Genomic DNA, 25,763 nt, shown 5'->3' with positions numbered 1-25,763 from the left:
ACACCTCCGCATATGCCACCCCCCACAGGTAGGGTAGCAGATACAAATGGCGCCCCGGAAGTAACGGAAGGGGAACTGGGGGCTGCGGTGTTAAGGCTTCGAGCCAAAAACACTGCTCCTGGCCCTGACGGAATTCCCGGTCGAGCCTGGGTTCTGGCCCTGGGCCCACTCGAACCGCGCATGAGAGCGCTCTTCAGCGCATGCCTGGCGCAGGGGCGGTTTCCTCGGCCGTGGAAGTCGGGGAAACTCGTCCTACTGCGAAAGGAGGGGCGACCAGCAGCCTCGCCCTCGGCCTATAGACCCATAGTGCTGTTGGACGAGGCCAGCAAGCTGTTTGAGCGCGTGGCGGCTGCTCGACTCGTTCGGCACCTCGTCGGAGTAGGACCGGACCTCAGTGACCACCAGTTCGGGTTCCGTCAGGGCAGGTCAACCATTGACGCTATTGCGCAGGTGAGGACCCTGGCGGACAGAGCAGTGTCCCGGGGTAAGGTGGTGTTGGCGGTGTCTTTGGACATCGCAAACGCGTTCAACTCCTTACCCTGGGCCACTATCAAGGAGGCACTACGGCACCATGCTGTGCCTGAGTACCTGCGGAAGACAGTAGAGGATTACCTTTCTGATAGAGCCGTCAGGTACCCAGCAATCGGCGAGTGGAAGGAGAAGGAGCTGGCGTGCGGTGTTCCACAGGGGTCGGTCTTGGGACCCCTCCTGTGGAACATCGGATATGACTGGGTGCTACGGGGGGGCAACCTGCCGGGGGTCAGCGTGGTATGCTACGCTGACGACACCCTGGTGATGACCCGTGGCAGCACCTTCAAGGAGGCATCGATCCGGGCCACGGCTGGAGTGGCGTCAGTCGTCGCTCGTATCAGGAGGTTAGGGCTAGAGGTGGCCCTGAACAAGTCCGAGGCCCTGTGCTTCCACGGGCCCCGAAAGGGCCCTCCGAGGGGTTCCATCCTACAAGTGGGGGGAGCGGCCATCGCTGTCAAACCGACAATGCGCTACCTAGGCGTAGTACTTGACAGCCGATGGACGTTCCGGGAGCACTTCAAAGCCCTTGCTCCCAAACTGACTGGAGCAGCGTCGGCGCTCAGTCAGCTCCTGCCCAACGTTGGGGGGCCAAACGTGGGCTGTCGGCGGCTGTACGCGGGAGTGGTGAGGTCGATGGCTCTGTACGGGGCGCCTATCTGGGCCGACTGCCTGACTGCCGAAAACCAAGCCCAATTGCGGAGGCCGCAGCGGGTCATGGCAGTCAGGTTAGCGAGGGCATACCGCTCCGTCTCCCATGGTGCAGCCTGCGTGCTGGCGGGGACTCCACCCTGGCACCTAGACGCTGAGGTTCTGGCCGACGTTTATTGGCGTGTCGCCGAGGCGCGGGCCAGGGGAATTCAACCACTTCTGGAGGAGGTAAGGCAGTGGAGGCTTGACTCCTGCCTACTGCTCCTTCAGAAGTGGAAGGAGAGTTTGGAGGCCCCGAGTGCGGGCCACTGGACCATTGAGGCCATCCGGCCCGTCTTGGAGAGGTGGGTCGGACGAAAGGAGGGGTTCCTCTCCTTCCACCTTACACAGGTCCTCTCGGGGCATGGCTGCTTTGGGAGGTACCTGTCTAGGAGGGCAGGACGGGAACCGACGGCAGAATGCCACGAGTGCGGCGACGCCGAAGATACGGCGCTACACACGCTGGCGGTGTGTCCCGCGTGGGCTGAGCAGCGGGCCGCACTCGTGGCCGTAGTCGGAAATGATCTCTCTCTGCCAGCTGTGGTGGAAGCCATGGTAGGCGGTGAGAGATCGTGGAAGGCGGTAGCCTCCTTCTGCGAGGTCGTGATGACGCAGAAGGAGGCGGCCGAGCGCGGTAGGGAGGAAGATCCGGCCTCCCAGCCAATGCGCCGCAAACGCGTGGGGCGGCGGCGGTTGGCTTACGACCGTCGGCTTCCCCCATAGGGGTACCTGCGGGCGGCAGGCTCGGGTCGCCTGTCGCCTACACAATGGTCCCTGCGCGGATGGGTGCATCATAGGACGCACCCACTGAGGAGGACAGAGAGGCCTACACAACTCTCCTGAGCCGGGTCCGGAGTCCGGATGACCGCTGGCGAGGTCGCGGAAGCGTGCTCTGGCGTCCCTGGGGCCTCGCCCTATAGCGTGGAGGCGGCAAATAGAGGGGTTTTTAGTGGGTAAACCATGGGTAGGGAGTCCCACATAACCACCGGGGCCCGTCCCAACGCCTCGGTGGTATGCGTAATGCATTTTCCCCTCTTAAAAAAAAAAAAAAAAAAAAAAAAAAAAAAGGTTAGGTGGGGTGCTACGGACAGGAAACCTCCCAGTGTGCCAAGTCCCTTCTCATTCCTCTTGATCCTAGTGATCCGGGGGTAAGGGAAGGGCTCTTGGACGGTGCACCCCGGGGGCAACGGTAAGTAATATCTTGTTTCAAGTTATTGCTTACCGGTGCTGCCAATGTCCTGTCATGGGGGGGACCGGGGGGTCTCTCCGTAGGTCCTCTGTCAAGCAGAGGTCCTTGCGGATGGGGCCAGGGGGGGTGGGGTTACCTCTTTAGAGGGACCGTTTTCGGTCAAGAGGGCGGCGGCTGACAAAGCTGCTATGGGTACGGCGGTCTTTTGGGCTGCCCGTGCCAATTCTGGGGCTTGCTTCGTTTGAAGAATTTTGTCGACCTATTGGTCTGGGGGGGGACTGGGTGGTCTTTTTGGGCCATCCGAAATCTGTAGAGGAGGGTCGCTCCAGAAATGGTTGCGACGGGTGCGGCGATGTGCCAAGCGCACTCGACATATAGTCGACGCCGGACCAACCGTTGCTCGTCTCGGGGTCGTAGTCATGTTTTGCGGCTTCGGACAGGCACCGGGGGCCTTGCCTTAACTGGCCGGGCCGCGAGGAAGACAACCTCAATAAAAAATCACCCCTAATCCTAAGCGGCGGAGCACCGCGAGAGGATGCATGGCTGTAGTGGAGTCAGTCGTTAGTGCTTTCCCCCGTTAGTGTACCGGCCGACACTCTAACGGGATACGCTCAGGCTTATCCAGGTGCAAGGGGCACCGCTTGGATGGACCATTTATCCCCCATACTCGTGGGAACTATATGGAAACTGTATTATTAAAAAAACAAAAAACAAAAAATGGAGAGGGAAAACCCAAAATAAAGGGTACAAAAGTGGAGAAGCGCAGCCGGAAGATGAAGGAGAGCGGCGCTGAAAAAATGGCGGAAAGCGTGGCAGACATGCTCGCAGCTGCTGACGAGAGTGAGGATTCAGACTGCACTCTGGTAACCGTCAGATCGAGGTCGAACTCGAGCTCATCCGCGGGCTCTAATATAGGGCGGTTCTGGGCTAACAGTGGCTCAAGAAGAGCCAGCGAAGAGGCTTCCGAGCCATTCTTGGATGACTGGGAGACAGGGGACCCCCCTGAGCCAGCAGCGCACGAAGGTCAAGAGGAAAAGACCAAGCGCTCAAGGGGCCGTCCACCTACGACAGGCCAGTATGTTGGCCTAGCAGCGGCGCAGAGAGCCCTCAACGAGGCAAAACGGGAGGCTCTCGAGATAGAGGCAGAGTTGGCCATTTCAAGTCAGACGAAGGTGGCAAAACAGCTGCGGGACAGACAATTCTCCAAGTCGCCCGCAGTCAGTGAAGACTTGGACCTAAAATCTGCTGAAGACCTTTCCAAGTCAGTGGCGGACCACGTGAAAATTATTGAGAACGTGGCTAAAACTTCAAAGCATCTGAAGGGTACCTATGTGCGTGCCCTTAAACAGGCGGCGCAAACTATCGCGAAAGCTTTTGATAGTTTAAGCGAGCGCACGATCTCGGACGAGACCCGCCAACTGCAGGCGGCAAATAGTCGCCTGCAAGCGGAGATGGCCAGCCTTCGTGTGGAACTGGCCCAACTAAAGGCACAAGTAGAGCGAACGAAGCGGAGGGAGAGTCCTGTGCCGGAGGTTCTGCCTTCCGGACCAGGTGAGGACGCAGATATGTCAGACACAACGATAGACATGCTGCCTGCCCCGAAGGAAAAGTCACCGTCACGCGTGAGCCAACCGACGATCGACCTTTCGCCCGCTTCCTTAGATGAGGAATTAAGGCGTGCAGTTGCTCTCCAAGTGGGAGCGATAGTAAGCGCGCGTCTGGACGGACTAGAAGCCGAGGGTCGTCTGCTGCCGGCTAAACAATTACGACCGACATTAGCAGCAGACAATAAGAAGCAGGCTGCAACGTCCATGGCTTCTTCTGCGGCGAGAGCGACTGCTGGCTCCAGTGGGAAAAAAGTCATAGATGCCACCAAAAAGCCACAGTCTGCTCCAGCTCCTGGAGCTACGAAAAAGGCCAACAAAGCGGCTAAAAAGAAGAGAGGTGGGACTCTGACCCAGTCAGCAAAGGAATCACCCACACCCCGCTCACTTCCACCTGCCCCCGCCACCATGAAAGAGGGCTGGAACGTGGTGGCGAGCAAGGGAACCAAACGGAGGACTGCTCAGCGTGCTGCCCCACCACAGCCCACAGAGAAGGCAAAAGCCGCAAAGCTGAAAGCCCCACGATCAGCAGCCGTTGTGCTTACCCTACAACCGGAAGCCGTGGAGAAAGGTGTCACCTACAAAGAGGTGATTGCCGAGGCTAGGACCAAGGTCCAACTCACGGACATGGACATCCCTGGTGGACTGCGTTTCCGGCGGGCTGCTACCGGAGCGTGCATTCTTGAGGTCCCTGGAGCATCTAGTGGGGAGAAAGCTGACAAACTAGCTGATGCGATCCGGCAGCAGATCGGCACGGAGAAGGTACGGGTGTCTAGGCCATCAAAAACCGTCGACATTCGCGTCACTGGCTTGGACGAGTCGGTTTCTGCAGAAGAGGTGGTCGCTGCAGTGGCTCGAACCGGAGGCTGTGCCATTGACACGGTGAAGGCCGGAGAAATACGTCAGGGTTTCTCAGGGCTCGGCACAGTGTGGCTTCAATGCCCCATCGTGGCTGCAAAAAGGTGGTGGCTGGAGGTCGCCTACTAGTAGGATGGGTCTCTGCACAGGTGAAGCTACTAGAGAAGAGGCCTCTACGATGCTTCCGTTGCTTCAGGAATGGGCACGTAAGGGCGCAATGTCAGGCGGAAACCGACCGGTCTGAAAGCTGCTTTCAGTGCGGCAAAGAGGGTCACAAAGCGGCTCAATGCAATGCCGAGCCGCACTGTGCTGAATGTGCGGCAGCTGGCAAGCCAGCGGGGCACAGAATAAGCAGCAAGGCGTGCACTGCGCCCAAAACGGCCAGAAAAAACAAGAAGACCAACGTTGCCGACGGCCCCCGGGCCCACTCGCAATCGGTTGAGTCGCCCGCCATGGAACAGGTCGCGACCGAGGAGGCTCAAAATATGGCCGTCGATTAAATGGCGACCATCGAATTCTTACAGGGGAACCTCAACCGCGATGCCAAGGCTCAGGACCTCTTCCACCAGAGCATGGCACAGTGGTCGATTCACATTGCAGTGGTGGCGGAGCCCAATAGGGTGCCTGACAGATTCGATTGGGCCGGAGACCTGGACGGAACTGTGGCAATAACAACGCGGAGCGCTGCCGGCTCCAACCCATTCAAAAGCGTTACTAAAGGCCACGGGTGCGTCGCGGCGGTCTGCGGGGATATGGCGGTGATTGGAGTATACTTCTCTCCAAACAGAACCCTTGCTGAATTTGAGACCTTCCTGGTTGAGGTCGGTGCTCTTGTCGGTCGGCTGCATCCTATCCCGGCCATCGTAGCCGGCGATTTTAATGCGAAGCATGCGGCGTGGGGATCCCCAGTGACAGATCCAAAAGGACGTACTCTTTTAGAGTGGGCCATAGCCGCCAACCTAGCTGTGATGAACAAAGGAACGGCGAACACGTGCGTGCGCCAACAGGGCGGCTCCGTTGTAGACATCACGTTTGCGAACACTGCCCTGGCACGCCGTGTTCAGGGATGGGAGGTCCTGGTGGATGTTGAGACCCTGTCAGATCACCGTTACATCCGGTTTGGTGTCTCTGCACCCCCCAGGCTCTCTCTCCCAAGACGGAACGATCCTGTCGAAAACAGCCCACGCTGGGTGCTCAAAAAACTCGACAGAGAAACCCTAGAGTTGGCGGCCATGGTCCAAACATGGACAACGGAACCGGAAGAGGTGGTGGATGTCGAGGCTGAGGCTGAATGGTTCCGCAACTGCATGACGGAGGTCTGCGACGCGGCTATGCCTCGAGTCAAGGCCTTCTCTCCCCGACGCTCCGTGTACTGGTGGTCTCCAGATCTTGCGCAGTTGCGCGAGGAGTGCGTGCTCACGAGGCGCCAGTACACGCGACAACGAAGTCGACAGCACAGAGATGAAGTGACAGAAGCGGCTCTGTACACTAAATATAAAGAGGCAAAAGTGGCACTAAAAGCCGCCATCGCACGAGCCATTGATCGGTCACGAGAGGAGTTTCTGGAGACTCTGAATAGGGATCCATGGGGGAGGCCGTACAAGCTTGTCAGGCAAAAGCTTCGACCTTGGGCACCCCCGCTGACGCAGAGTCTCCAGCCTCAGCTGCTGGACGACGTAGTTGCGGCTCTATTTCCGCACAGGCCTCTGCAACGTCCACCGCCTATGGCTCCACCTAGGGCAGCCGAGAGGCAACGGGAAGGAGAAGCAGAAATGCCGCCTGTCACCGAGGGCGAGCTGGGAGCAGCGGTTTTGAAATTACGGGCCAAGAATACGGCACCCGGATTGGATGGTATCCCGGGTCGAGCCTGGGTCCTAGCCATGGAGGCCCTTGAGCCAAGATTACGTCGGTTTTTCAGCGCATGTCTCGAGCAGGGTCGCTTTCCTGACGCCTGGAAAATTGGTCGGCTGGTTCTGTTGAGGAAAGACGGTCGTCCTGCGGAGTCACCGTCGGCCTATCGGCCCATCGTGTTGCTTGATGAGGTTGGCAAGCTTTTTGAGCGGATTATTGCGAGCCGCCTTATCAAGCACTTAATGACGAGAGGGCCGGATCTGGCCGATTGCCAGTATGGATTCCGCAGGGGTCGCTCAACAGTCCACGCGATCCTGCGGGTGAAAAAACTAGCGGAGGAGGCAGTGTCCCAGGGAGAGGTCGTCTTGGCAGTGTCGTTAGACATTGCCAACGCCTTTAACACTCTCCCCTGGGATTGCATAAATGAGGCGCTGTTGTACCACCAAGTGCCCCACCATCTTAGCCGAATAGTGAAGGCTTACCTGCTACGGCGGTTCGTGGCCTTCCCCGGGCAGCATGAGTGGGGGCGTCGGGAAATGGTGTGCGGTGTTCCACAGGGGTCGGTGTTGGGGCCACTCCTGTGGAACATCGGATATGATTGGGTGTTACGGGGAGCCCTTCTGCGTGGAGTCAATCTTGTGTGCTACGCGGACGACACCCTTGTGACCGCGCGGGGGAAAACTTTCAGAGAAGCCGCTATTCTGGCCACGGCGGCCGTAGCACACACTGTGGTTAAGATACGACGGTTAGGTTTGGAAGTCGCCCTGAACAAGTCGGAGGCTATCTGTTTCCACGGGCCCAGACGGGCGCCCCAGGCCGGGGCTCACATAATTGTGGGGGGTGTCCAGATTGCCGTCCAACCATCGATGCGGTATCTGGGCATCACACTAGACAGCCGCTGGTCCTTTGAGGCCCACTTTGAGCGGCTGACGCCGAAGCTGTTGGGCGCGGCTGCTGCGCTCGGGCGCCTGCTCCCGAATATTGGGGGGCCAAAAGCGTCTTGCCGGCGTTTATACACGGGAGTTGTACGTTCCATAGCCCTGTACGGAGCCCCAGTGTGGGCTGGTGGCCTCAGCAGTAAGAACGTCACCCAACTGCGTCAAGCGCAACGGGTGATGTCTATTAGGTCAATACGGGGCTACGGGACAATTTCCGGAGAGGCCGCATGTGTGCTGGCCGGATCCCTGCCATGGGATTTAGACGCGAGAGCCCTTGCGTCAGTTTTCTTTTGGCGTGAGGAGGCGCGGGCCAGAGATTTCTGGCCAGCACCGCGCGAGATCGAGGCCAAACGCGAAGAGCTCTCTCGCGAGGCGATTGATGAGTGGGTGGACCGGCTGGAGCGGCCGAGCGCGGGTGTCCGGACAATTACGGCGATTCGTCCAGTCATGTCCCAGTGGCTGGAACGACAACACGGCGCTCTCACCTTCCGGCTCGTGCAGATTCTCTCGGGGCACGGCTGCTTCGGGAGATATCTGCACAAAATTGCCGGCAGAGAGCCAACGGAGGAGTGCCACGAATGCGGCGCAGCAGTCGATACCGCACAACACACCCTAGAGGAGTGCCCAGCGTGGGGGCCAGAGCGTGCTGACCTGATTGCCATAGTGGGGCCGGATCTGTCGCTGCCGGCCGTGGTTAAGTCCATGGTCGATAGCGACAGATCGTGGCAAGCAATAAAGACCTTCTGCGAAGACGTCCTCCAGCAGAAGGAAACGGCGGAACGCGCCAGGGAGATCGACCCAACGGCCGACCAACGGCGCCGCAAGCGTGCTCGACGCAGACGGGTCGCACACGACGGCCGCCTGCCTCCGTAGGTAGACCGCAGGATGACAGGCATGGGGACGCCTGCCATCCATAACACCCGCGGTCCCTGAGAGGGCGACCGTACTGGATACGGTCAAAAAGAAAACGAGGCCATCAAGGGCCTCCGGAGGCGGTGCTCCGCGAAGCGGACTGGTGCTGGTGACGCTGTAGAAGTAAAGCGCGAGCGTTCCTACAGCTCACCGCTACAGCACAATGGCGGCAGACGGGGGGGTTGTTTAGTGGGTAGACTTGGGGTCTCATCAGCCCAAAACAAGGAGTCCCACATAACCACTCGGGTACGTCCCCGCACCCGAGTGGTATGCGTAATTGCATTTTTCCCCTCCACAACAAAAAAAAAAAAAAAAAAAAAAAAAAAAAAAAAAAAGGTTAGGTTAGGTTTTTTTTTTTTTTTTTTTTTTTTTTTTTTTTTTTTTTTTTTTTTTTTTTTTTTTTTTTTTTGCGGTGAAGGAGAGAATACTCATGTATACCGCCGGCCCGTACCGACGGTTATGTCCGACTCAGCTGGGAATGGTGCCCAGCCGCCTACGGACTAAAAACTCCTCCACTTCGTGTAGAGTGTAGTATGTTTTTATTAGGTGTGTGTTGAGTGTTACTGGAGTGTTTGTTTGAGTTGAATTTATGGATAGCTGGCCCTCGCTATGGGTACGGGCGACCAGCTATCCTAAAATAGTTGAAAAGGGGGTGCTAAGTGCCGCCCGACCGCCCGCCTCACCCGCCCCTCAACAATGTCAGTGAGTGCGGGCGGCCGCCCGGCCACCGCCCCCTTGCAAGAGAGTTGCGATTTTACAGAGAGATTTGAAATGTTGTTTAGGGACTCTTGTGCCTGCAGCATTCCCCGGAATACCAGTTAATCCTGCAGGCCGCAGATTAAAGTACAGTGAGCATAAACAGTTATAATAAAGCCCTTTTATTTCCATGCAAATTTACATATAGTTTTTATAAAGTAATTAAATTTAGTGTTTTTTTTTTTCTTTACATGGCCCCGCTTTGGGTAAAGCATAAACAGTTACAGTTACAAAATTAAATTATACATACATTAAACTATTGAATTAGCAATAAATAATAGACAGAAACTATATTTACTAAGATATCAAATTAAGATTAGATGAGATATAATTGGTATTGGAATGTAATGGTTAATTATATAATTGTTGTTAGAGCATTAGTCCCCGCTAAATATACGGGCGACTAACGATCCATGAATTAGTAATAGTATGCAGGTGCGGGCACGGCCGCCCGGCCGCCCGTCTCGCGACTCACATGAGTGTACGAGTGCGGGCGGCCGCCCGGCCGCCTATCCGTAGTCACCTAGTAGTAGATATTAATCTTAATTTGATTAAGGCAAGTTACAATGAATTTTTTATTTAATCTTAATGTTATATATTTGAATCGAATGAAGTGTTACATATTTATGAGTTGTCATATTCTATACGAGATTTTATCTTCTTGATCATAGATTGCATTCTGGGGCAGGTGGATGAGGTGGCGCTGTGTGATGTATTATGTTTATTTTTATCTTCAGATTGTTGTTTGTTGTGTGTTTCGCAATTGTGACACTTAGTTTTTGTTCTATCTTCTCGGTGTGGGCAGCATTTAAAATCGTGATCAGGTGAGGCGCAATGAGAGCAGGTGGTGGTTTCGGATTTGCAATGTTTCCTAGTGTGCCCAAATTGCAAGCACTTGAAGCAGTGCAAGAGTGGCACGTGTTCCTCCACGTGTACCCTTTGATGGTCAACGTTAATTTTATTTAATTTAATTATGGCGTTGTAAGTGGATGGTGTAGTCATCAGTACAGCGTTATAGAGCTTAGGATTTTTGTTACCTTTCTTGAAATGTAATTTAATTCTGTTGTTTTCATTGATGGATTCTTTAATTGATTGATTTTGGTTGGTGATGATGTCCACAAGTTCTTCGGCTGGTACGTCCACAGAGACGCCCTTAAGGACGACCATTGGTTTCAGCGAACGAGATACCTCAGCAGTAACTCCAGCATCTACTTCGTTTGTTTTGGAGAGTGCTACATCGCGCTCCTGTCTATTCTTAAACTCAACTCGAACCTTTCCGTTAGAGATGAATTTGGTTGCTACGGGAGCGAAGTCTGTGTCGCGGAAGGTAACACTCTTTCGCCAAGTCTGTAGAGTCTCAGGTGCGCCCTCGCCAGCCTTAGAGGATGTTATTATAATAGCCGGCTTTGAAGTTGGTTTAGGCGGAATGGGTGGCATGGTCGAATCAGTGCTAAGCGACAGCTGGGCAGACCCCGCAACCGCATGGGCATAGGTATTTCGGTTAGGTTAGGTTAGGTTAGGTTTTTTTTTTTTTTTTTATTTAACTGTTTTGTTAATGGGCAGATGGCCCTCGCTTACACACGGGCGACCGTCTACCCTGAAACTATTTGGTGGTGAAATTTTACTGGCTGGGTGTATATGGTCCTCTGATCATGAGGTACTACCGATACCCAGCCATGAGCTATTGCCATGGAGTCGTGCCCCCGCAAATAGGTACGGGCGACATGTTTCCATGTGTATAATTTACTGCTTATGTATTATTAAACTTTTTTAGGCTGTTGACTATTTTGTTGATGAGTGCTGTGAAAGATTCTATTGTTGATTCTTTAGAAATGATTTGGTCTATAGTATAGGGATCAATTTGGAAATTATTGCAAATTATTTCGTGATTGATGCGAGCATAGTCGAATTTTGGACAATGTTTTAGTAGGTGATCTATAGTTTGACAGGTGACGTTATCACAGGGGCATGTATCGTCAGTTGTTATTTTGAAGCGATATAGATATGATTTGTTATAACCATGCCCAGTCAGAACTTGCGTCAATTGGAAACTAATTGGCATGGAGCCGCGTAGTTTCCTAATCGATTCTATATTTGGCAGGTATTGTTTTACATGTCTCCCTGTCAGACTGTCTTTATAGAGTTCGTTATAAATTATGTCGGTATGTCGTCTGTGGTGCAATTTATGGAACGATAATGGGAAGAAGTCATAGTCAGGAGACCTATCTAAAGCCGCTGCGATTTTGGCTGCATGGTCGGCTCGCTCGTTACCTCCCAAGCCGACATGCGCTTTAATCCAGCAGAACTCAATTGTTGTCTTCCCGGACTCTTTGATGTTGTGCAGTATTTTATGTATCCTATTGACGATCCGATTGGTGCTACTTCTATTAGAGATTTCCAGCAAGGCGGACTTAGAGTCCGAGAAGACAGCAACTTTGGGGAATTCCTGTGTCTGAATTTCGTGGCAGGCGTGTTCGAGAGCGAAGCACTCCGCCTGGAAAACCGTGCAGCTGCCATGTAGTTTGAGTTTCTTCGTGAAACTCCTACCGTCGGGGTAGTCGATTATAACAGCTGCACCGACCAGGCCATCGTACTTGCTCCCATCTGTAAACACACGATGCATTTCTCCTTCATAGAATGTGTCCAACTGTGCTTGATTGTTAACCTCTGTAATTGTTATGTCAATTCTGTTAGCCGGGTGTAAAAGCTCCGTTACCGGCACACGCTTATCATATAATATGTCCGCTGATAGGTAGTCAGTTATCTGACAGCGCTTCACATTTTCGGTAGATGCTACTTCCCTGACTTTTAGATGTAGTGGCATAAGACCTGCGAGCGCAATCGATGCTACAGTTGGTAACGTTCTGAAGCCATGTATTATTTTTATGGCGAATCCACGCTGAAGACTTAATAACAGATTAGCCACTTTCTTATAGTTTGTGGCAGTATGCCAGACTTCTGCAGCATAAGTAACAATTGGCTCTATCACTTGTCTGTATATGGTGTTGACGTTTTCAGCGTGGATACCCCATGTTGGCTTTATATACATCGATAGTTTACGGTATATAGCTTGGGCCTTTTTCACTATATACCTACTGTGTTCAATGAAATTCAAACGCTCATCAATGATCACTCCTAGCAGTTTTAACTGGCTGTCGAATTGTATATCCACACCATTCATTTGTATCCGCACAGCCTTGGCCTTTGGGGTAGGAGTGATCATTTTGGTCTTTTGAGGACCGAATTTTAGTTTGTTGATAGCACCCCAGCTGTATACATCATGGAGTATTTTGTTGGTGTTATATTCTAGTTCTGCTAGATTCTTGCCTGAGCATATGAGTAAGACATCGTCCGCGTAGGCCTGGATGTAGTTGCCTGTTGGCAATGTCAGGCTTAATAGTGAGTCCATGATAACATTCCAGAAGATGGGCCCGAGGACTGATCCCTGGACACACCCCCTGGACTGTGTTTTGGAGACTTTTGCGTCGGCATAACTTAGGACCACAGTGCGATTGGTCAGGTAGTTATTTATAATTTTATAAATATTTTTAGGGCATTGTATGTCATGAAGTCTCTCAAGCAGTGCTGGCCACCAGGCATGGTCAAAGGCGCCTTCGATGTCTAATGAGATGGCCAACACTAGTTTACGACTTTCTTTAGCCTGTTTTATGATGTTAATGGCTTTGACTAATGCATCTGTCGATGACCTTTGTTCCCTGAATCCATACTGGTGGTCACTGCATGATGATGTTTTTTGTAAGAAAAAGGTGAGTCGTTTTGCGATTAATTTCTCCAGGACTTTGCCAAACACATTAATAAGACCTATCGGTCGGTATGAAGATATACTGTTATAATTGTCTTTGCTAGGTTTAGGTAGGGTTTTAATGTATGCGCACTTCCAAGAAGTGGGGAAGTGGCTCAGAGTGAGGCAGCGGTTGAATATGTTTGTTGTTAGATCGGGGTAACAGTCTATAAAATGTCTACATATGTCCGCAGTTAAATGGTCGTTACCGGGTGCTTTTTTGGGAGACATATATTTAATGGCCTCCTTAACCTCTGCTGTGGTAAAAGGAGGTTCATTATCGGTTTCTATTGCTTGACAGGTTGTATGAACAAAATTTCTGATTTGTGTGTGATGATTTGTATCTTCATTAGTGCAATCATCAGGGAAGAATTTAGCTATGAGTTTCTCCGCTGTGTCCATTGAAGATGTAGTGTAACAGAATTCGCTTACTTTTAGTGTGGCAGGTGGCTGTGGTTGTGGTTTACTCTTGAGTAACCTGTTTGTTATGGACCACACATCCTCCTTCCCCTGATTATTGCAGAAATCTCTGAAACCCTGGGTCGACGTTTCGCGCATCTTTGCGGTGTATTCGTCCCGGGCATCATTGAGTTCCACAATGATATTGGTGAGATCCTTGTTACCTCTCTTGAGATCTCGTAAACGGTGATGTAAGAACGTAACTTTCTTTTTCAGGGCAGTTAACTCCTCGGTCCACCATGGGATACGCAGGTAAGGTGTTTTAGTTCTTAGAGTCGAGTTGCATGTCTGTATGATTATATTTGTGATATTATTTACGTATGTGTCTAGTTCCGTGTGATTAAGGTTATTGATGTCGATATTCTCATATTCCGATGCCGTCATATTTTCTTGCAGTGTTGTTTTGAATTCTTCCCAATTTGCATTGTTAGTATTATATTTATAGGTGGATGTAGGCGTTTTCTTTTTAACAGTATTACTATGGAGGTTAATTTTAAATTGAATAGCATGGTGGTCCGAGGAAGGCATAATGTCGTAACGTATTTGCCAGGTTTCGATATTATCTATAAAATTTAGGGAAGCCAATGTCAGGTCAATTATGGATGTTCTGATTCTTCCGTGAGTGAAAGTCTCGAAGGTTGGTTCATTGCCAGTGTTACAGGTGACCATATCGTTGTTCAATGCTATTTCATAAATGAGGTTGCCTCGATCATTATTCTTGTTTGAACCCCATGACGTATGCCATCCATTCAGATCACCGCATATAATGTGTGTTTCTTGTCTGTATGTCCTGACGATATTCTCGAGGTGTGATAATGTGTTTGCGGGATCGACTCTGGGTTCTACGTATACAGAAGTTAAATATATTTTCTTATTGTTTCTCAGGACTAATTGGATGGTGACTAGGTTTGCTGTGGTGTGCTGCATCATGCCCAGGCATACACCCAGATTGCGTTTAACTGCGATGCATGCCTTGGTAGGTGTCGTAGTATTCAGGTCAGTCTGTTGGTATATATCATAGTCGGTCATTGGCTTCATTTTAGTACCATTACCTACGTATGGCTCGGTGATGAGAAGTATGTCAAATTTATCATCCATGGCACACTTTTTTAGTTCGTCAGTGGCATGTTGATTTCGGCCAAGATTCCCTTGAACTACAGTGAGTAGGTTATTTTCAAGTGTGGCTGTTTTAGGTGTTCTGAGTCTTTGAGCATTGTGGTATCTGTGTGGTTGCATCTGGCTGCCCTTAGCAATATTGGACCGATAGTCGTGCTATCCGGTCCCATTTTTGCCATTCAGGGCAGCCAGAGTGATAAGCGGGGTGTTCATGGGCCATGCCTAGTTTTTTGCAATTGGCGCAGCAAGGTGCAGTGCTCTCCCTGTGCGAGCAACTGCGTGTGTCGTGTTCCATGGTGCAGTACCCGCATACATTTTTGTTAGTGCAATTGGGAGCTCTATGTCCGTACTCTTGACACCGGAAGCACTGTATTATCGGCGACTGGTCGTAGACTGGCACAATTTGGTAGCCGATTCTTACCTTATTGTCTTTCAGTACGGACCACATTGTTGGGCTAACCTCTATGACCACGTTGTTCGTCGCATTCGTTCTTCCCCTAGAGCGTCGAACGACCCTGATCTGTCTATCAGCCTGAGATATGTTACCAGTGAGGTTCTCATTTTGTTTAATGATTGCCTCTGCGACTTTCTCGTTAGTGACGTCAGGTGTAACGCCAACGAGACGCAGGAGAGGTTTTCTTAGCTGCGGTGTGGTTACCGTAAGGCGCTCCGTGTTCTTCTTAACGGCATCAGCGTACATTTTGCGGTCTTTCTCTGAGTTGCAGACGACGGCGACTTTCTGCTGTTTTGTGACTCGAACGTTGTTAACCGCGATTCCCATTTCAACAACGTCGACCTTCTGCTTTATCTCCTTAGCAATCTCATCACCGTTATGCCTGGGGTCGATGGACTCGATAAGGACTGTGTATCTGGGTTTCGTATTTTGCCCAGTTGCTGTATCAACTTGTTGCCTTTGCGCGAGCCTTTTCTTTTCTCTCCTAGAAAGTACCGGAATGAACTCTCCATCTCCTTCCCCTTCTTCAGTCTCTCCAGGTGAGCCAGCTGAAACAGGGCGCGTCGACTGGGTAGTTAAACGAGCCACCTGGCTTGTTTCTACTCTTTCACATCTTTGGAGATTATAGAGTATTGTTTTTATGTCTCCAAGTTCATTGCGGATGGTGTCTTTTATAAGTTGTGCTGTTTCGATCATTCTTGGTAACTCTTCGATCTTCTGTGTGAGTCCCTTAAGATGCTCTGTAACGCCAGTCAAGGTTGTCCCACTTGGCCCCTCATTTGTTTCTAATCTGAATGCGGGTGCGTGTAGGTTCGACAACCCAGTCTGGGTCCGTGTAGAGGTTGGGCTTCTAGCGTCCTCGAGTGTTTGTCTGATCTCTCTAACTTTCGACGGCTGCATATCATATTTCATGATGTGCTTTGCTTTGTCCAAGGCCTTCCTTATCTCAAACGACGCTCTTGTTATGGCATCCTTGTTTGCCTTATTTACGCTCTTGTCCACGTTGACGGCCTTTTCAGTAAATTTGGCCAGGTGACTGACAACAGAGAAGAAGCTGTCAATGTCGGTGACATCGGACGCAGATGCACCGATGTCAACATGCTCTTCAGGTCTGAGCTTTTTAGTGGTCTTTGTTTTTGGTTTGCTAGGCAGGGCCTGGTTCTGAGACAGCTCTGACAACTGTTGAATCTGTGACAGCTGTGACAACTGTTGGATCTGCGACAGCTGTGACAGCTGTGACAACTGTTGTATCTGCGATTGTGCCTGTGATTCTGACGGCAGTTGTGGTGGTGGCTGTGATGATGGCGGCAATTGCAGCCGCGGCTGCCGCTGCGGTTGTGGCTGCATTTGCAAAGAGTCGATGGGAGGATCGGTTTTCGACGTTTTAGTCTGTGTCACAGTCTCTATGTTTGGTATTGTTGAGTCCTGGCTAAGCAAGAGTGGTTCCATCTCACTCGAACTGTCGATGCCGAATCCACCCTCAGGCCCAGGGGTGCCGGCAGGCTCCGTCTCGGTCTCTGCCTCTTCAGCACGTCCGAGCGTGAAGGTTGTGTTCGTGCTGCAATTCTCCAGCACGTCCGAGACCACATCGATGAGGCTCGCTTCAGTAGGATTTGTTGCTGCGGTATTTAGATCCTCGATACGGTCCAGAACGACTATTGGTTGCTCCTGGGGATCATTTGGTAGGTTTGGAGGAGTGTTTTGAGACTCCTGAGGAGCTTCCTGCGACCCTTGCCTAGCAGATCGAAGACGACTTCTTACAGGTGAGCGAAAAAACCATTTTGAAAACTGTAAGTATGAGGTAAAAATTGGGGGGGGGGGGAAGGTAAGGAAAAATTGAACTGTACAACAAAAGAATTAATTTTTTGACACAAGAAACTGAAAAAACGGTAAGAATCGACTGGTGGGATAATAAGTTATGAAGATTTATATGTAAGTTTATAAGTGAAACAAAGAAAAATTGAAGAAAATTAAAAGTTTTGTTAAAGAAAAGTAAACGGAAAATAATGAGTTATATATCAAAAGATGCGGCTTAGCAAAAGGATTGTTACAAAGAGAAAACGACGTTGATATCTAGTACAGAAAAGAAGTAATGAATTTTTAAAGAAGTAAAATTTTGAGAAAATAGAAAAAATTGAATATCTCGAGAACGGAAGGGGGTAGAAAAGTGGGGATAGTACCAAAAGATAGGGAAAAATTTACTGAATCTATGTTCTAAATTTCAAAATTCTAGGTGGAAGTATAGTCACTTTTAAAAAGGTTGGTTAGGTTAGGTTAGGTTAGGTTAGGTTAGGTTAGGTTGACAGTGTGGTCATGGCAGTCGAGTCTTCTCCTGCGCTGGCTTAGTGCCGTGTTTGTTGTGGCTGGCTGCTCCCGACATGCCTCAGCTAATCTGAGGTGTCAGGGGATGCAGCCGTCTTAGAGGTGGTGCGTTATGCATCGTTGGATGTCGGGCGCTTTGGCGCGACGGCCGCTTTGGCGGCGTGGGATGGCGAGCCTTCAAGGCTTGCGGCGCGGCGGGTCTGGCGGTCACGGTCATGTGGCTGCTGGGTGGGTTTCGGCCTCCCGTTGGGCAACCCGTAACCCGCACTGAGCGGGCCGGGGGCGCTGCTCACTGAGAGTAGCGCTGCGTGGAGTAAACCACTATAATAAATCCCCAATCCCAAGGTGAGCGGATCGTGCCGATGGGATGCATGGCTGGAGGGAGTCCAGTGCCTAGCGTGCGGGGGAGCTCACCCCCGAAAAAAGAGACAACGATGTGGAGCATTGATAATAGAATGAAGGTAGATTGCGAAAATATTCCCCTGGCGGGTCTCCGAAAGGAGGAAGCCCGTCCGCTCACTTCGGTGGGCGGCTGCCCTCCGTATGCAGGGGTGGGCAACAATCGCCTCGTAGGCCGGCACGGTGCCGGTCTCCGTGAACACAACCTTGGCGCAACGAAAATGGACTCTGATACAATTTGGAATCAGGATCTTGTCGAATGGGAGGTGAAGGACTGCGACCTGATGTCGCACTCCAACACCAATGACCTTTGCGAGAACGCAGGAGAGTGCTCAAATGACAATTTGGGCACTTTAAGACTGAGAGGTGGTGGTTCACCGTCGCGAGACGAAAAGGGTCGTTTCGTCCAGAGATCAGCCCCAAAAAAATCCGCAGTGGCCACGGAGGAGCGTCCGCTAACGACGGTGCCCCCCTCGGACGGTGAGATGTCGGAGCCCTCAACAAGTGCAGGGTCACGGAGTCGACTGAGGAGCCGGAGATCGCTCCCGGACATCCAAGTGCTTATAACCCGCTGCGACTCTCCAGCTCCGAAGAGCTGCACAGGGTTTCAGGCTGCAACCGTAAAGGAAAAAGAGACGGGAGCCTGTGTAGGCGAAAAAGAGGCAAATGGGCCAGCTGTTGATGACCGGCATGGAGATGATCAGCCTGAGTCAGACTCAGCCATGAGTTGCTACTCATTAAGTGACAGCGACAGACGATTTTGGCGGAAACGCACTCTGAACGGCTCTGGCTCGGAATCTGACGGGATCGCCGAGAAGAACAAGTCGCAGTCCACATCAAAGCGAGGTCGCGGTCATGCCATAAGCAAGACCCGAGAAACTAAAGCGGCGAGGGAAGAATACCGCCGGCAGGCGGCTGAACACGCTGAGACGGAGTTGGAAAGCATGACCATCCGCATGCGGCCAGCCGCGGAGCATAGAGTCGCGCATGGCACAGAGGCAGAGAGCCAGCTAATGTCGGCTCTAAATACGCAAGTGCTTGACAGCGTGGCTGTGGTGAACAGAGTGGTCGCTACGTCCGGGAACTTGAAGGGTACCTACCAGCGGAAGTTAAAGGACGCGGCCGCTGCGATCACTGATTTCGCCCAAGTGATGCTTGAACGAACTACCACAGAGGAGACCAAGATGCTGCAGCGGACTGTCGCTCGACTGCAAGCGCAGATATCAGACCTCCAAAAGGAGCAAGAGGAGCTTCGGAATGAGCTGCGACTTGCCAGAGCAGCTCCGTCACCGCTGATACCGGCATCTCAGCAGTCGCTTGTGACGCCATCTGGCGCGTCCCAAGAGGAAGCCGAGCGGACAATGATGATGAGGGTGGGCAAAATGGTAAACGCCCGTCTGGAAGCCTTAGAGGACAGGCTCCTTCCAGCTAAGACTGTGCGGCCACCGCTGGCCGCTGACAAAACAAAAAAGACGGCCCAACCTACCCCTAATGTGGACAACAGGCAAAGAGGAACACCTAGTACAGCCCCAACGGTACAACCCGTCGCTGGACCTAGTGGGCTGAACAAGGCACCTGGCAAGACAAAAGCGCCTCCTACACCTTCCTCCACCGCACAAGAGGGCCCCAAAGGCAGGAAGCCAGGAAAGAAGAAGGGCAACAAGACAAGCTCACAGCCTGCCGCAGTTGCGGCCCCGAGAGAGCTCCAACCACTGCCTCCTGCGCCCGCATCCTTGGGCCAGCAATGGACTAAGGTGGTCAGCAAAGGGGCAAAAAAGAAGGCCGCTGCGCAGTCGAAAGCGCAGCCCGCAGAGAAGGCGAAGACCCGCCCTAAATCAGGCCGTCGTAATCTCCGTCCACCACGATCGGCAGCAGTGGTACTGACGCTGCAACCGGAGGCGGAGGCAAGCGGGGCGACCTATGCCAAGGTGCTGGCCGAGGCTAAGGCCAAAGTCAATCTCGCGGACCTTGGCATCTCGGTCCTGCATTTCCGGCGAGCAGTCACCGGTGCACGGGTCCTGGAGCTGCCAGGAGTCACCAGTGACGAGAAGGCTGACAAACTGGCGCAGGAGCTGGCGGAGAAGTTGGGGGAGGGAGTCAAGATCACCAGGCCGACGAAATGTGCCGAACTCCGTCTGTCAAACCTGGATGACTCTGTAACCCCGGAGGAGGTAGTCGCCGCTGTCGCCCGAGTTGGCGAATGTGCCACAGACCGGGTGAAGACAGGGGGTATTCGCCTGGACTATAGTGGTCTCGGCACCGTGTGGGTGCGCTGCCCGGTTTCAGCGGCAAAAAAGGTGGCCGATGGCGGTCGTTTACTGGTGGGGTGGTCCTCGGCACAGGTCAAACTGCTGGAGCCGAGGATAATGCGCTGTTTCCGCTGCCTGGAGTGCGGGCATGTCAAGGCGCAGTGTCAGGCGCAAGTGGACCGCGGTGGACTGTGCTACCGTTGCGGAAAGCCTGATCACAAGGCGGCGCAGTGCTCGGCGGCGCCTCATTGTGCTGTGTGTGATGCGGCGGGCAAGCCAACGAGTCACGTCCTTGGCTCCAAGACGTGCACTGCGTCACGCTCGAGGAAGGGAAATAAGGCTAGCGATGGCTCTCGGGTCTCCTCGCAGCTTTCTCAGGCGGCCACAACAACAACACCCGTGGCCCGCAAGGAGGCGGTAGAGGGAATGGCCTTGGATTAGTAATGGCCATCCGATTCCTTCAGGCGAATATAAACCGTAACCCCAGAGCCCAGGACCTGCTGGCCCAAGGCCTGGCGGAGTGGCAGATCGGTGTTGGAGTCATTGCTGAGCCCTATTCTGTCCCACCTAGGGACAATTGGGCTGGAGATTTGGACGGTCTAGCGGCAATAGTCGTCAATCCATCCGCCGGTTCTCAACCGCTCCAAAAAGTGGAAAGGGGCCACGGATACGTCGCAGCCTGGATTGGGGACATAATGTTGGTCGGAGCGTATTTTTCGCCAAATCGGACCCTGGCCGAATTTGAACAGTTTCTGGTGGAGGTTGGGGCCCTAATCGGCAGAAGCTGCCCTGGCATGGTGCTCGTGGCCGGAGATCTCAACGCCAAGTCCAGGGCGTGGGGATCCCCTGCAACGAGCCCCAAGGGAACGGAGCTGGAGGAGTGGGCGGTGTCGACTGGGCTGGTTGTTCTCAACCGAGGGTCGGTAAACACGTGCGTGCGGCAACAGGGTGGCTCCATCGTGGACGTCACGTTCGCAAATGCTACCCTGGCGCGCCGTGTTCGAGGTTGGGAGGTGCTGGAAGATGTGAGACGTTGTCGGACCACCGATATATTCGGTTTGAGATCTCCACTTTTCCGGCAGACCCGAGCGGCCTAAATCGGCCCTTGCGAAGAGATGGCCCTCGTTGGGCGCTCAAGCGCCTGGACCGGGACATACTAATAGAGGCTGCTGTGGTGAAGGCCTGGTTGCCAGTCCCTGAGGGCCCAGTCGAGGTTGACGCGGAGGCGGAGAGGATGGGAGGTGTCATGGTTGAGGTATGTGACGCGGCCATGCCGCGGATCGGCCCAATCCCCCCAAAGCGTAAAGTGTACTGGTGGTCCGTAGAACTCGCGCAGCTGCGAGAGTCGTGCGTTGCTTCGAGACGCCAGTATACTCACTGCCGGAGGCGTCGCATCCGAAACGTGCCAGAGGAGGAGCGGCTATATGCTGCATACTCGGTGGCCACCAAGCTGCTGCGGGGGGCGATCAGCAGGGCAAAGGAATTAGCCGAAGAGGAGATGCTGGAAACTTTAAATAACGATCCGTGGGGAAGGCCGTATAAAATGGTGAGGCGCAAGCTTCGCTCCTGGGCCCCCCCACTCACGCAAAGTCTCCAGCCGCAGTTCCGTGAGCAGGTGGTCGGTGCTCTGTTCCCAACGAGAGACGAGCACGTACCCCCACCCATGATACCTCCAAGGGGAAGGGTAGCAGATGTGGGTGAGGCGCCGGAAGTAACGGAGGGTGAATTAGGGGCAGCGGTGCTACGGCTCCGAGCCAAAAACACTGCCCCTGGCCCCGACGGAGTACCCGGTCGGGCCTGGGTTCTGGCCTTAGGCCCGCTTGAGCCACGCTTGAGGGCGCTTTTCAGCGGTTGCTTGGCGCAGGGACGGTTTCCTCGTGTGTGGAAGTCAGGGAAACTTGTCCTTCTGCGGAAGGAGGGGCGACCACCAGACTCACCCTCGGCCTATAGGCCGATAGTGTTACTGGACGAGGCTAGCAAGCTTCTGGAACGCGTGGTGGCTGCTCGTCTCGTACGTCATCTTGAGGGGGAGGGTCCGGACCTCAGTGTCCATCAGTTCGGTTTCCGTCGGGGCAGGTCCACCATTGACGCAATTGCGAGGGTGAAGGATCTGGCGGACGAAGCAGTGTCCCGGGGTCATGTGGTTTTGGCGGTGTCTCTTGACATCGCCAACGCATTTAACTCCCTGCCTTGGGCTTGCATCAAGGCTGCACTGAGGCGCCATGTCGTGCCAGAGTATCTGCGGAAGACGGTGGAGGATTATCTCACCGATAGAACCGTCAGGTACCCTGCGCGCGGTGATTGGGAGGAGAAGGAGCTGTCGTGTGGCGTTCCACAGGGGTCTGTTCTAGGACCACTCCTGTGGAACATCGGATACGACTGGGTGTTGAGGGGGGCCAACTTGCCGGGGGTCAGCGTGACCTGTTACGCCGACGATACTCTGGTGACGGCTCGCGGCAGCACCTTCAGGGAGGCATCAATTCGGGCCACGGCGGGAGTGGCGTCGGTTGTGGCCCGAATTAGGAGGCTGGGGCTGGAGGTGGCTTTGAACAAATCTGAGGCCCTGTGTTTCCATGGGCCCCGGAAGGCCCCTCCGGCGGGTTCTAGCCTAATAGTGGGGGGAGCGTCCATCACGGTCAAGTCGACAATGCGGTACCTGGGCATAGTCCTTGACAGCCGTTGGACGTTCAAAAAACACTTTGAGGGCCTTGCTCCCAAACTAATAGGGGCGGCGTCGGCTCTTAGCCGACTTCTACCCAACGTCGGCGGGCCGAACGTGGGCGGTAGGAAACTGTACGCGGGGGTGGTGCGGTCGATGGCCCTGTACGGCGCGCCCATCTGGGCCGATTCCCTGACCGCCGAAAATAAGGCCCAATTGCGAAGGCCGCAGCGGGTAATGGCGGTCAGGATGGCGAGGGCGTATCGCAGCGTCTCCCACGGGGCAGCGTGCGTGTTGGCGGGGACTCCGCCTTGGGACCTCGACGCAGCGGTGTTAGCTGATATTTATTGGCGTGTCACCGAGGCGCGGGCCAGGGGGGTCCAACCACCTCTGGAGGAGGTCAGACGGTGGAGACTTGACTCCCGTCGAGTGCTCCTCCAGAAGTGGAAAGAGCGACTGGAGGCGCCTAGCGCCGGCCACTGGACCATCGAAGCCATTCGACCTGTCCTGGAGAGATGGATCGGAAGAAAGGGGGGGCTCCTCTCCTTCCACCTTACCCAGGTCCTCTCGGGGCATGGTTGCTTCGGGAGATACCTGTGTAGGAGGGCGGGACGGGAACCGACAATGCAGTGTCACGACTGCGGCGACGCTGAAGATACGGCGTTACACACGCTGGCGGTGTGCCCAGCGTGGGCAGAGCAGCGGGCCGCACTCGTGGCTGTAGTAGGTAGAGACCTTTCCTTGCCTGCGGTGGTAAGAGCCATGATTGGTGGGGAGAGGCGATGGGAAGCTGTAGCCTCCTTCTGCGAGGACGTGATGGCGCAGAAGGAGGCGGCGGAGCGCGGCAGGGAGGAGGATCCGGCCTCTCAGCCAATGCGCCGCAAGCGCGTGGGGCGGCGGCGGTTGGCATACGACCGCCGATTACCCCCATAAGGGTACCTGTGGGCGGCAGGCTCGGGGACATCTGCCGCCTACACTAGGGTCCCTGCGTGGGCGGGCGCGACGTTTATCAACGCGCTCACTGAGGTGGAGGGGTGATTCCACGAGTCGAGTCCGAGTACGGACGGTCGCTGGCGAGGTCGCGGAAGAGTACTTCGGCGTCCCTGGGACCTCGCCCTATAGCACTGAGGCGGCAACAGAGGGGTTTTAGTGGGTAAACCATGGGTCTCATCAGCCTATATGGGAGTCCCACATAACCACCCCAGGCCCGTCCCCGCGCCTGGGTGGTATGCGTAATGCATTTCCCCTCTTAAAAAAAAAAAAAAAAAAAAAAAAAAAAAAAAAGGTTAGGTTAGGTTCCACGGACCTCTTCTTCCGATTCTCCCAAGGCGAAAAGTGTACTGGTGGTCCGCTGAACTTGCGCAGCTACGCGAGTCCTGCGTCTCCGCGAGACGCCGGTACACACACTGCCGGAGGCGGCGCATACGAGACGTGCCCGAGGAGGAGCGCCTATACGCCGCATACTCGGTGGCCACCAAGTTGCTGCAGGGGGCAATCGCCAGGGCAAAAGACCAAGCCGAGGAGGAGATGCTGGAGACTCTAAACAGCGACCCGTGGGGGAGGCCGTATAAGATGGTGAGGCGCAAGCTTCGCCCCTGGGCACCACCACTCACGCAAAGTCTGCAGCCTCAACTCCTCGAGCAAGTGGTCAACGCCCTGTTTCCGACGAGGGAACGTCATACACCTCCGCATATGCCACCCCCCACAGGTAGGGTAGCAGACACAAATGGCGCCCCGGAAGTAACGGAAGGGGAACTGGGGGCTGCGGTGTTAAGGCTTCGAGCCAAAAACACTGCCCCTGGCCCCGACGGAATCCCCGGTCGAGCCTGGGTTCTGGCCCTGGGCCCACTCGAACCGCGCATGAGAGCGCTCTTCAGCGCATGCCTGGCGCAGGGGCGGTTTCCTCGGCCGTGGAAGTCGGGGAAACTCGTCCTACTGCGAAAAGAGGGGCGACCAGCAGCCTCGCCCTCGGCCTATAGACCCATAGTGCTGTTGGACGAGGCCAGCAAGCTGTTTGAGCGCGTGGTGGCTGCTCGACTCGTTCGGCATCTCGTCGGAGTAGGACCGGACCTCAGTGACCACCAGTTCGGGTTCCGTCAGGGCAGGTCAACCATTGACGCCATTGCGCAGGTGAGGACCCTGGCGGACAGAGCAGTGTCCCGGGGTGAGGTAGTGTTGGCGGTGTCTTTGGACATCGCAAACGCGTTTAACTCCTTACCCTGGGCCACTATCAAGGAGGCACTACGGCACCACGCTGTGCCTGAGTACCTGCGGAAGACGGTAGAGGATTACCTTTCTGATAGAGCCGTCAGGTACCCAGCAATCGGCGAGTGGAAGGAGAAGGAGCTGACGTGCGGTGTTCCACAGGGGTCGGTCTTGGGACCCCTCCTGTGGAACATCGGATATGACTGGGTGCTACGGGGGGGCAACCTGCCGGGGGTCAGCCTGGTATGCTACGCTGACGACACCCTGGTGATGACCCGTGGCAGCACCTTCAGGGAGGCGTCGATCCGGGCCACGGCTGGAGTGGCGTCAGTAGTAGCTCGAATCAGGAGGCTGGGGCTAGAAGTGGCCCTGAACAAGTCCGAGGCCCTGTGCTTCCACGGGCCCCGAAAGGGCCCTCCGAGGGGTTCCATGTTACAAGTGGGGGGAGCGGCCATCGCTGTCAAGCCGACAATGCGCTACCTAGGCGTAGTCCTTGACAGCCGATGGACGTTCCGGGAGCACTTCAAAGCCCTTGCTCCCAAACTGACTGGAGCAGCGTCGGCGCTCAGTCGGCTCCTGCCCAACGTTGGGGGGCCAAACGTGGGCTGTCGGCGGCTGTACGCGGGAGTGGTGAGGTCGATGGCTCTATACGGGGCGCCTATCTGGGCCGACTGCCTGACTGCCGAAAACCAAGCCCAATTGCGGAGGCCGCAGCGGGTCATGGCAGTCAGGTTAGCGAGGGCATACCGCTCCGTCTCCCATGGTGCAGCCT

General features: G+C 54.1%; 1 protein-coding gene and 1 long non-coding RNA gene across 2 annotated transcripts in view; both read left to right on the top strand.

Moving 5' to 3' along the window:
- Positions 1 to 25,763, top strand: part of LOC133523182 (uncharacterized) — a 75,578-nt gene that overhangs the window by 22,671 nt on the left and 27,144 nt on the right. The window lies entirely within an intron of this gene.
- On the top strand, positions 17,851 to 23,823 carry LOC133523181 (uncharacterized). The gene is given in 3 exon segments (XM_061858657.1): positions 17,851 to 20,382; positions 20,472 to 21,147; positions 21,150 to 23,823. Coding segments are annotated over 3 exon segments (5,778 nt in total). The 3' UTR covers positions 23,720 to 23,823.

Source organism: Cydia pomonella, chromosome 12 (genome assembly GCF_033807575.1).
Source record: "Cydia pomonella isolate Wapato2018A chromosome 12, ilCydPomo1, whole genome shotgun sequence".
Classification (NCBI taxonomy): Eukaryota; Metazoa; Arthropoda; class Insecta; order Lepidoptera; family Tortricidae; genus Cydia; species Cydia pomonella.
Note: the sequence above shows the minus strand (reverse complement) of the source record. Positions and strands in the feature narration are given on the sequence as shown.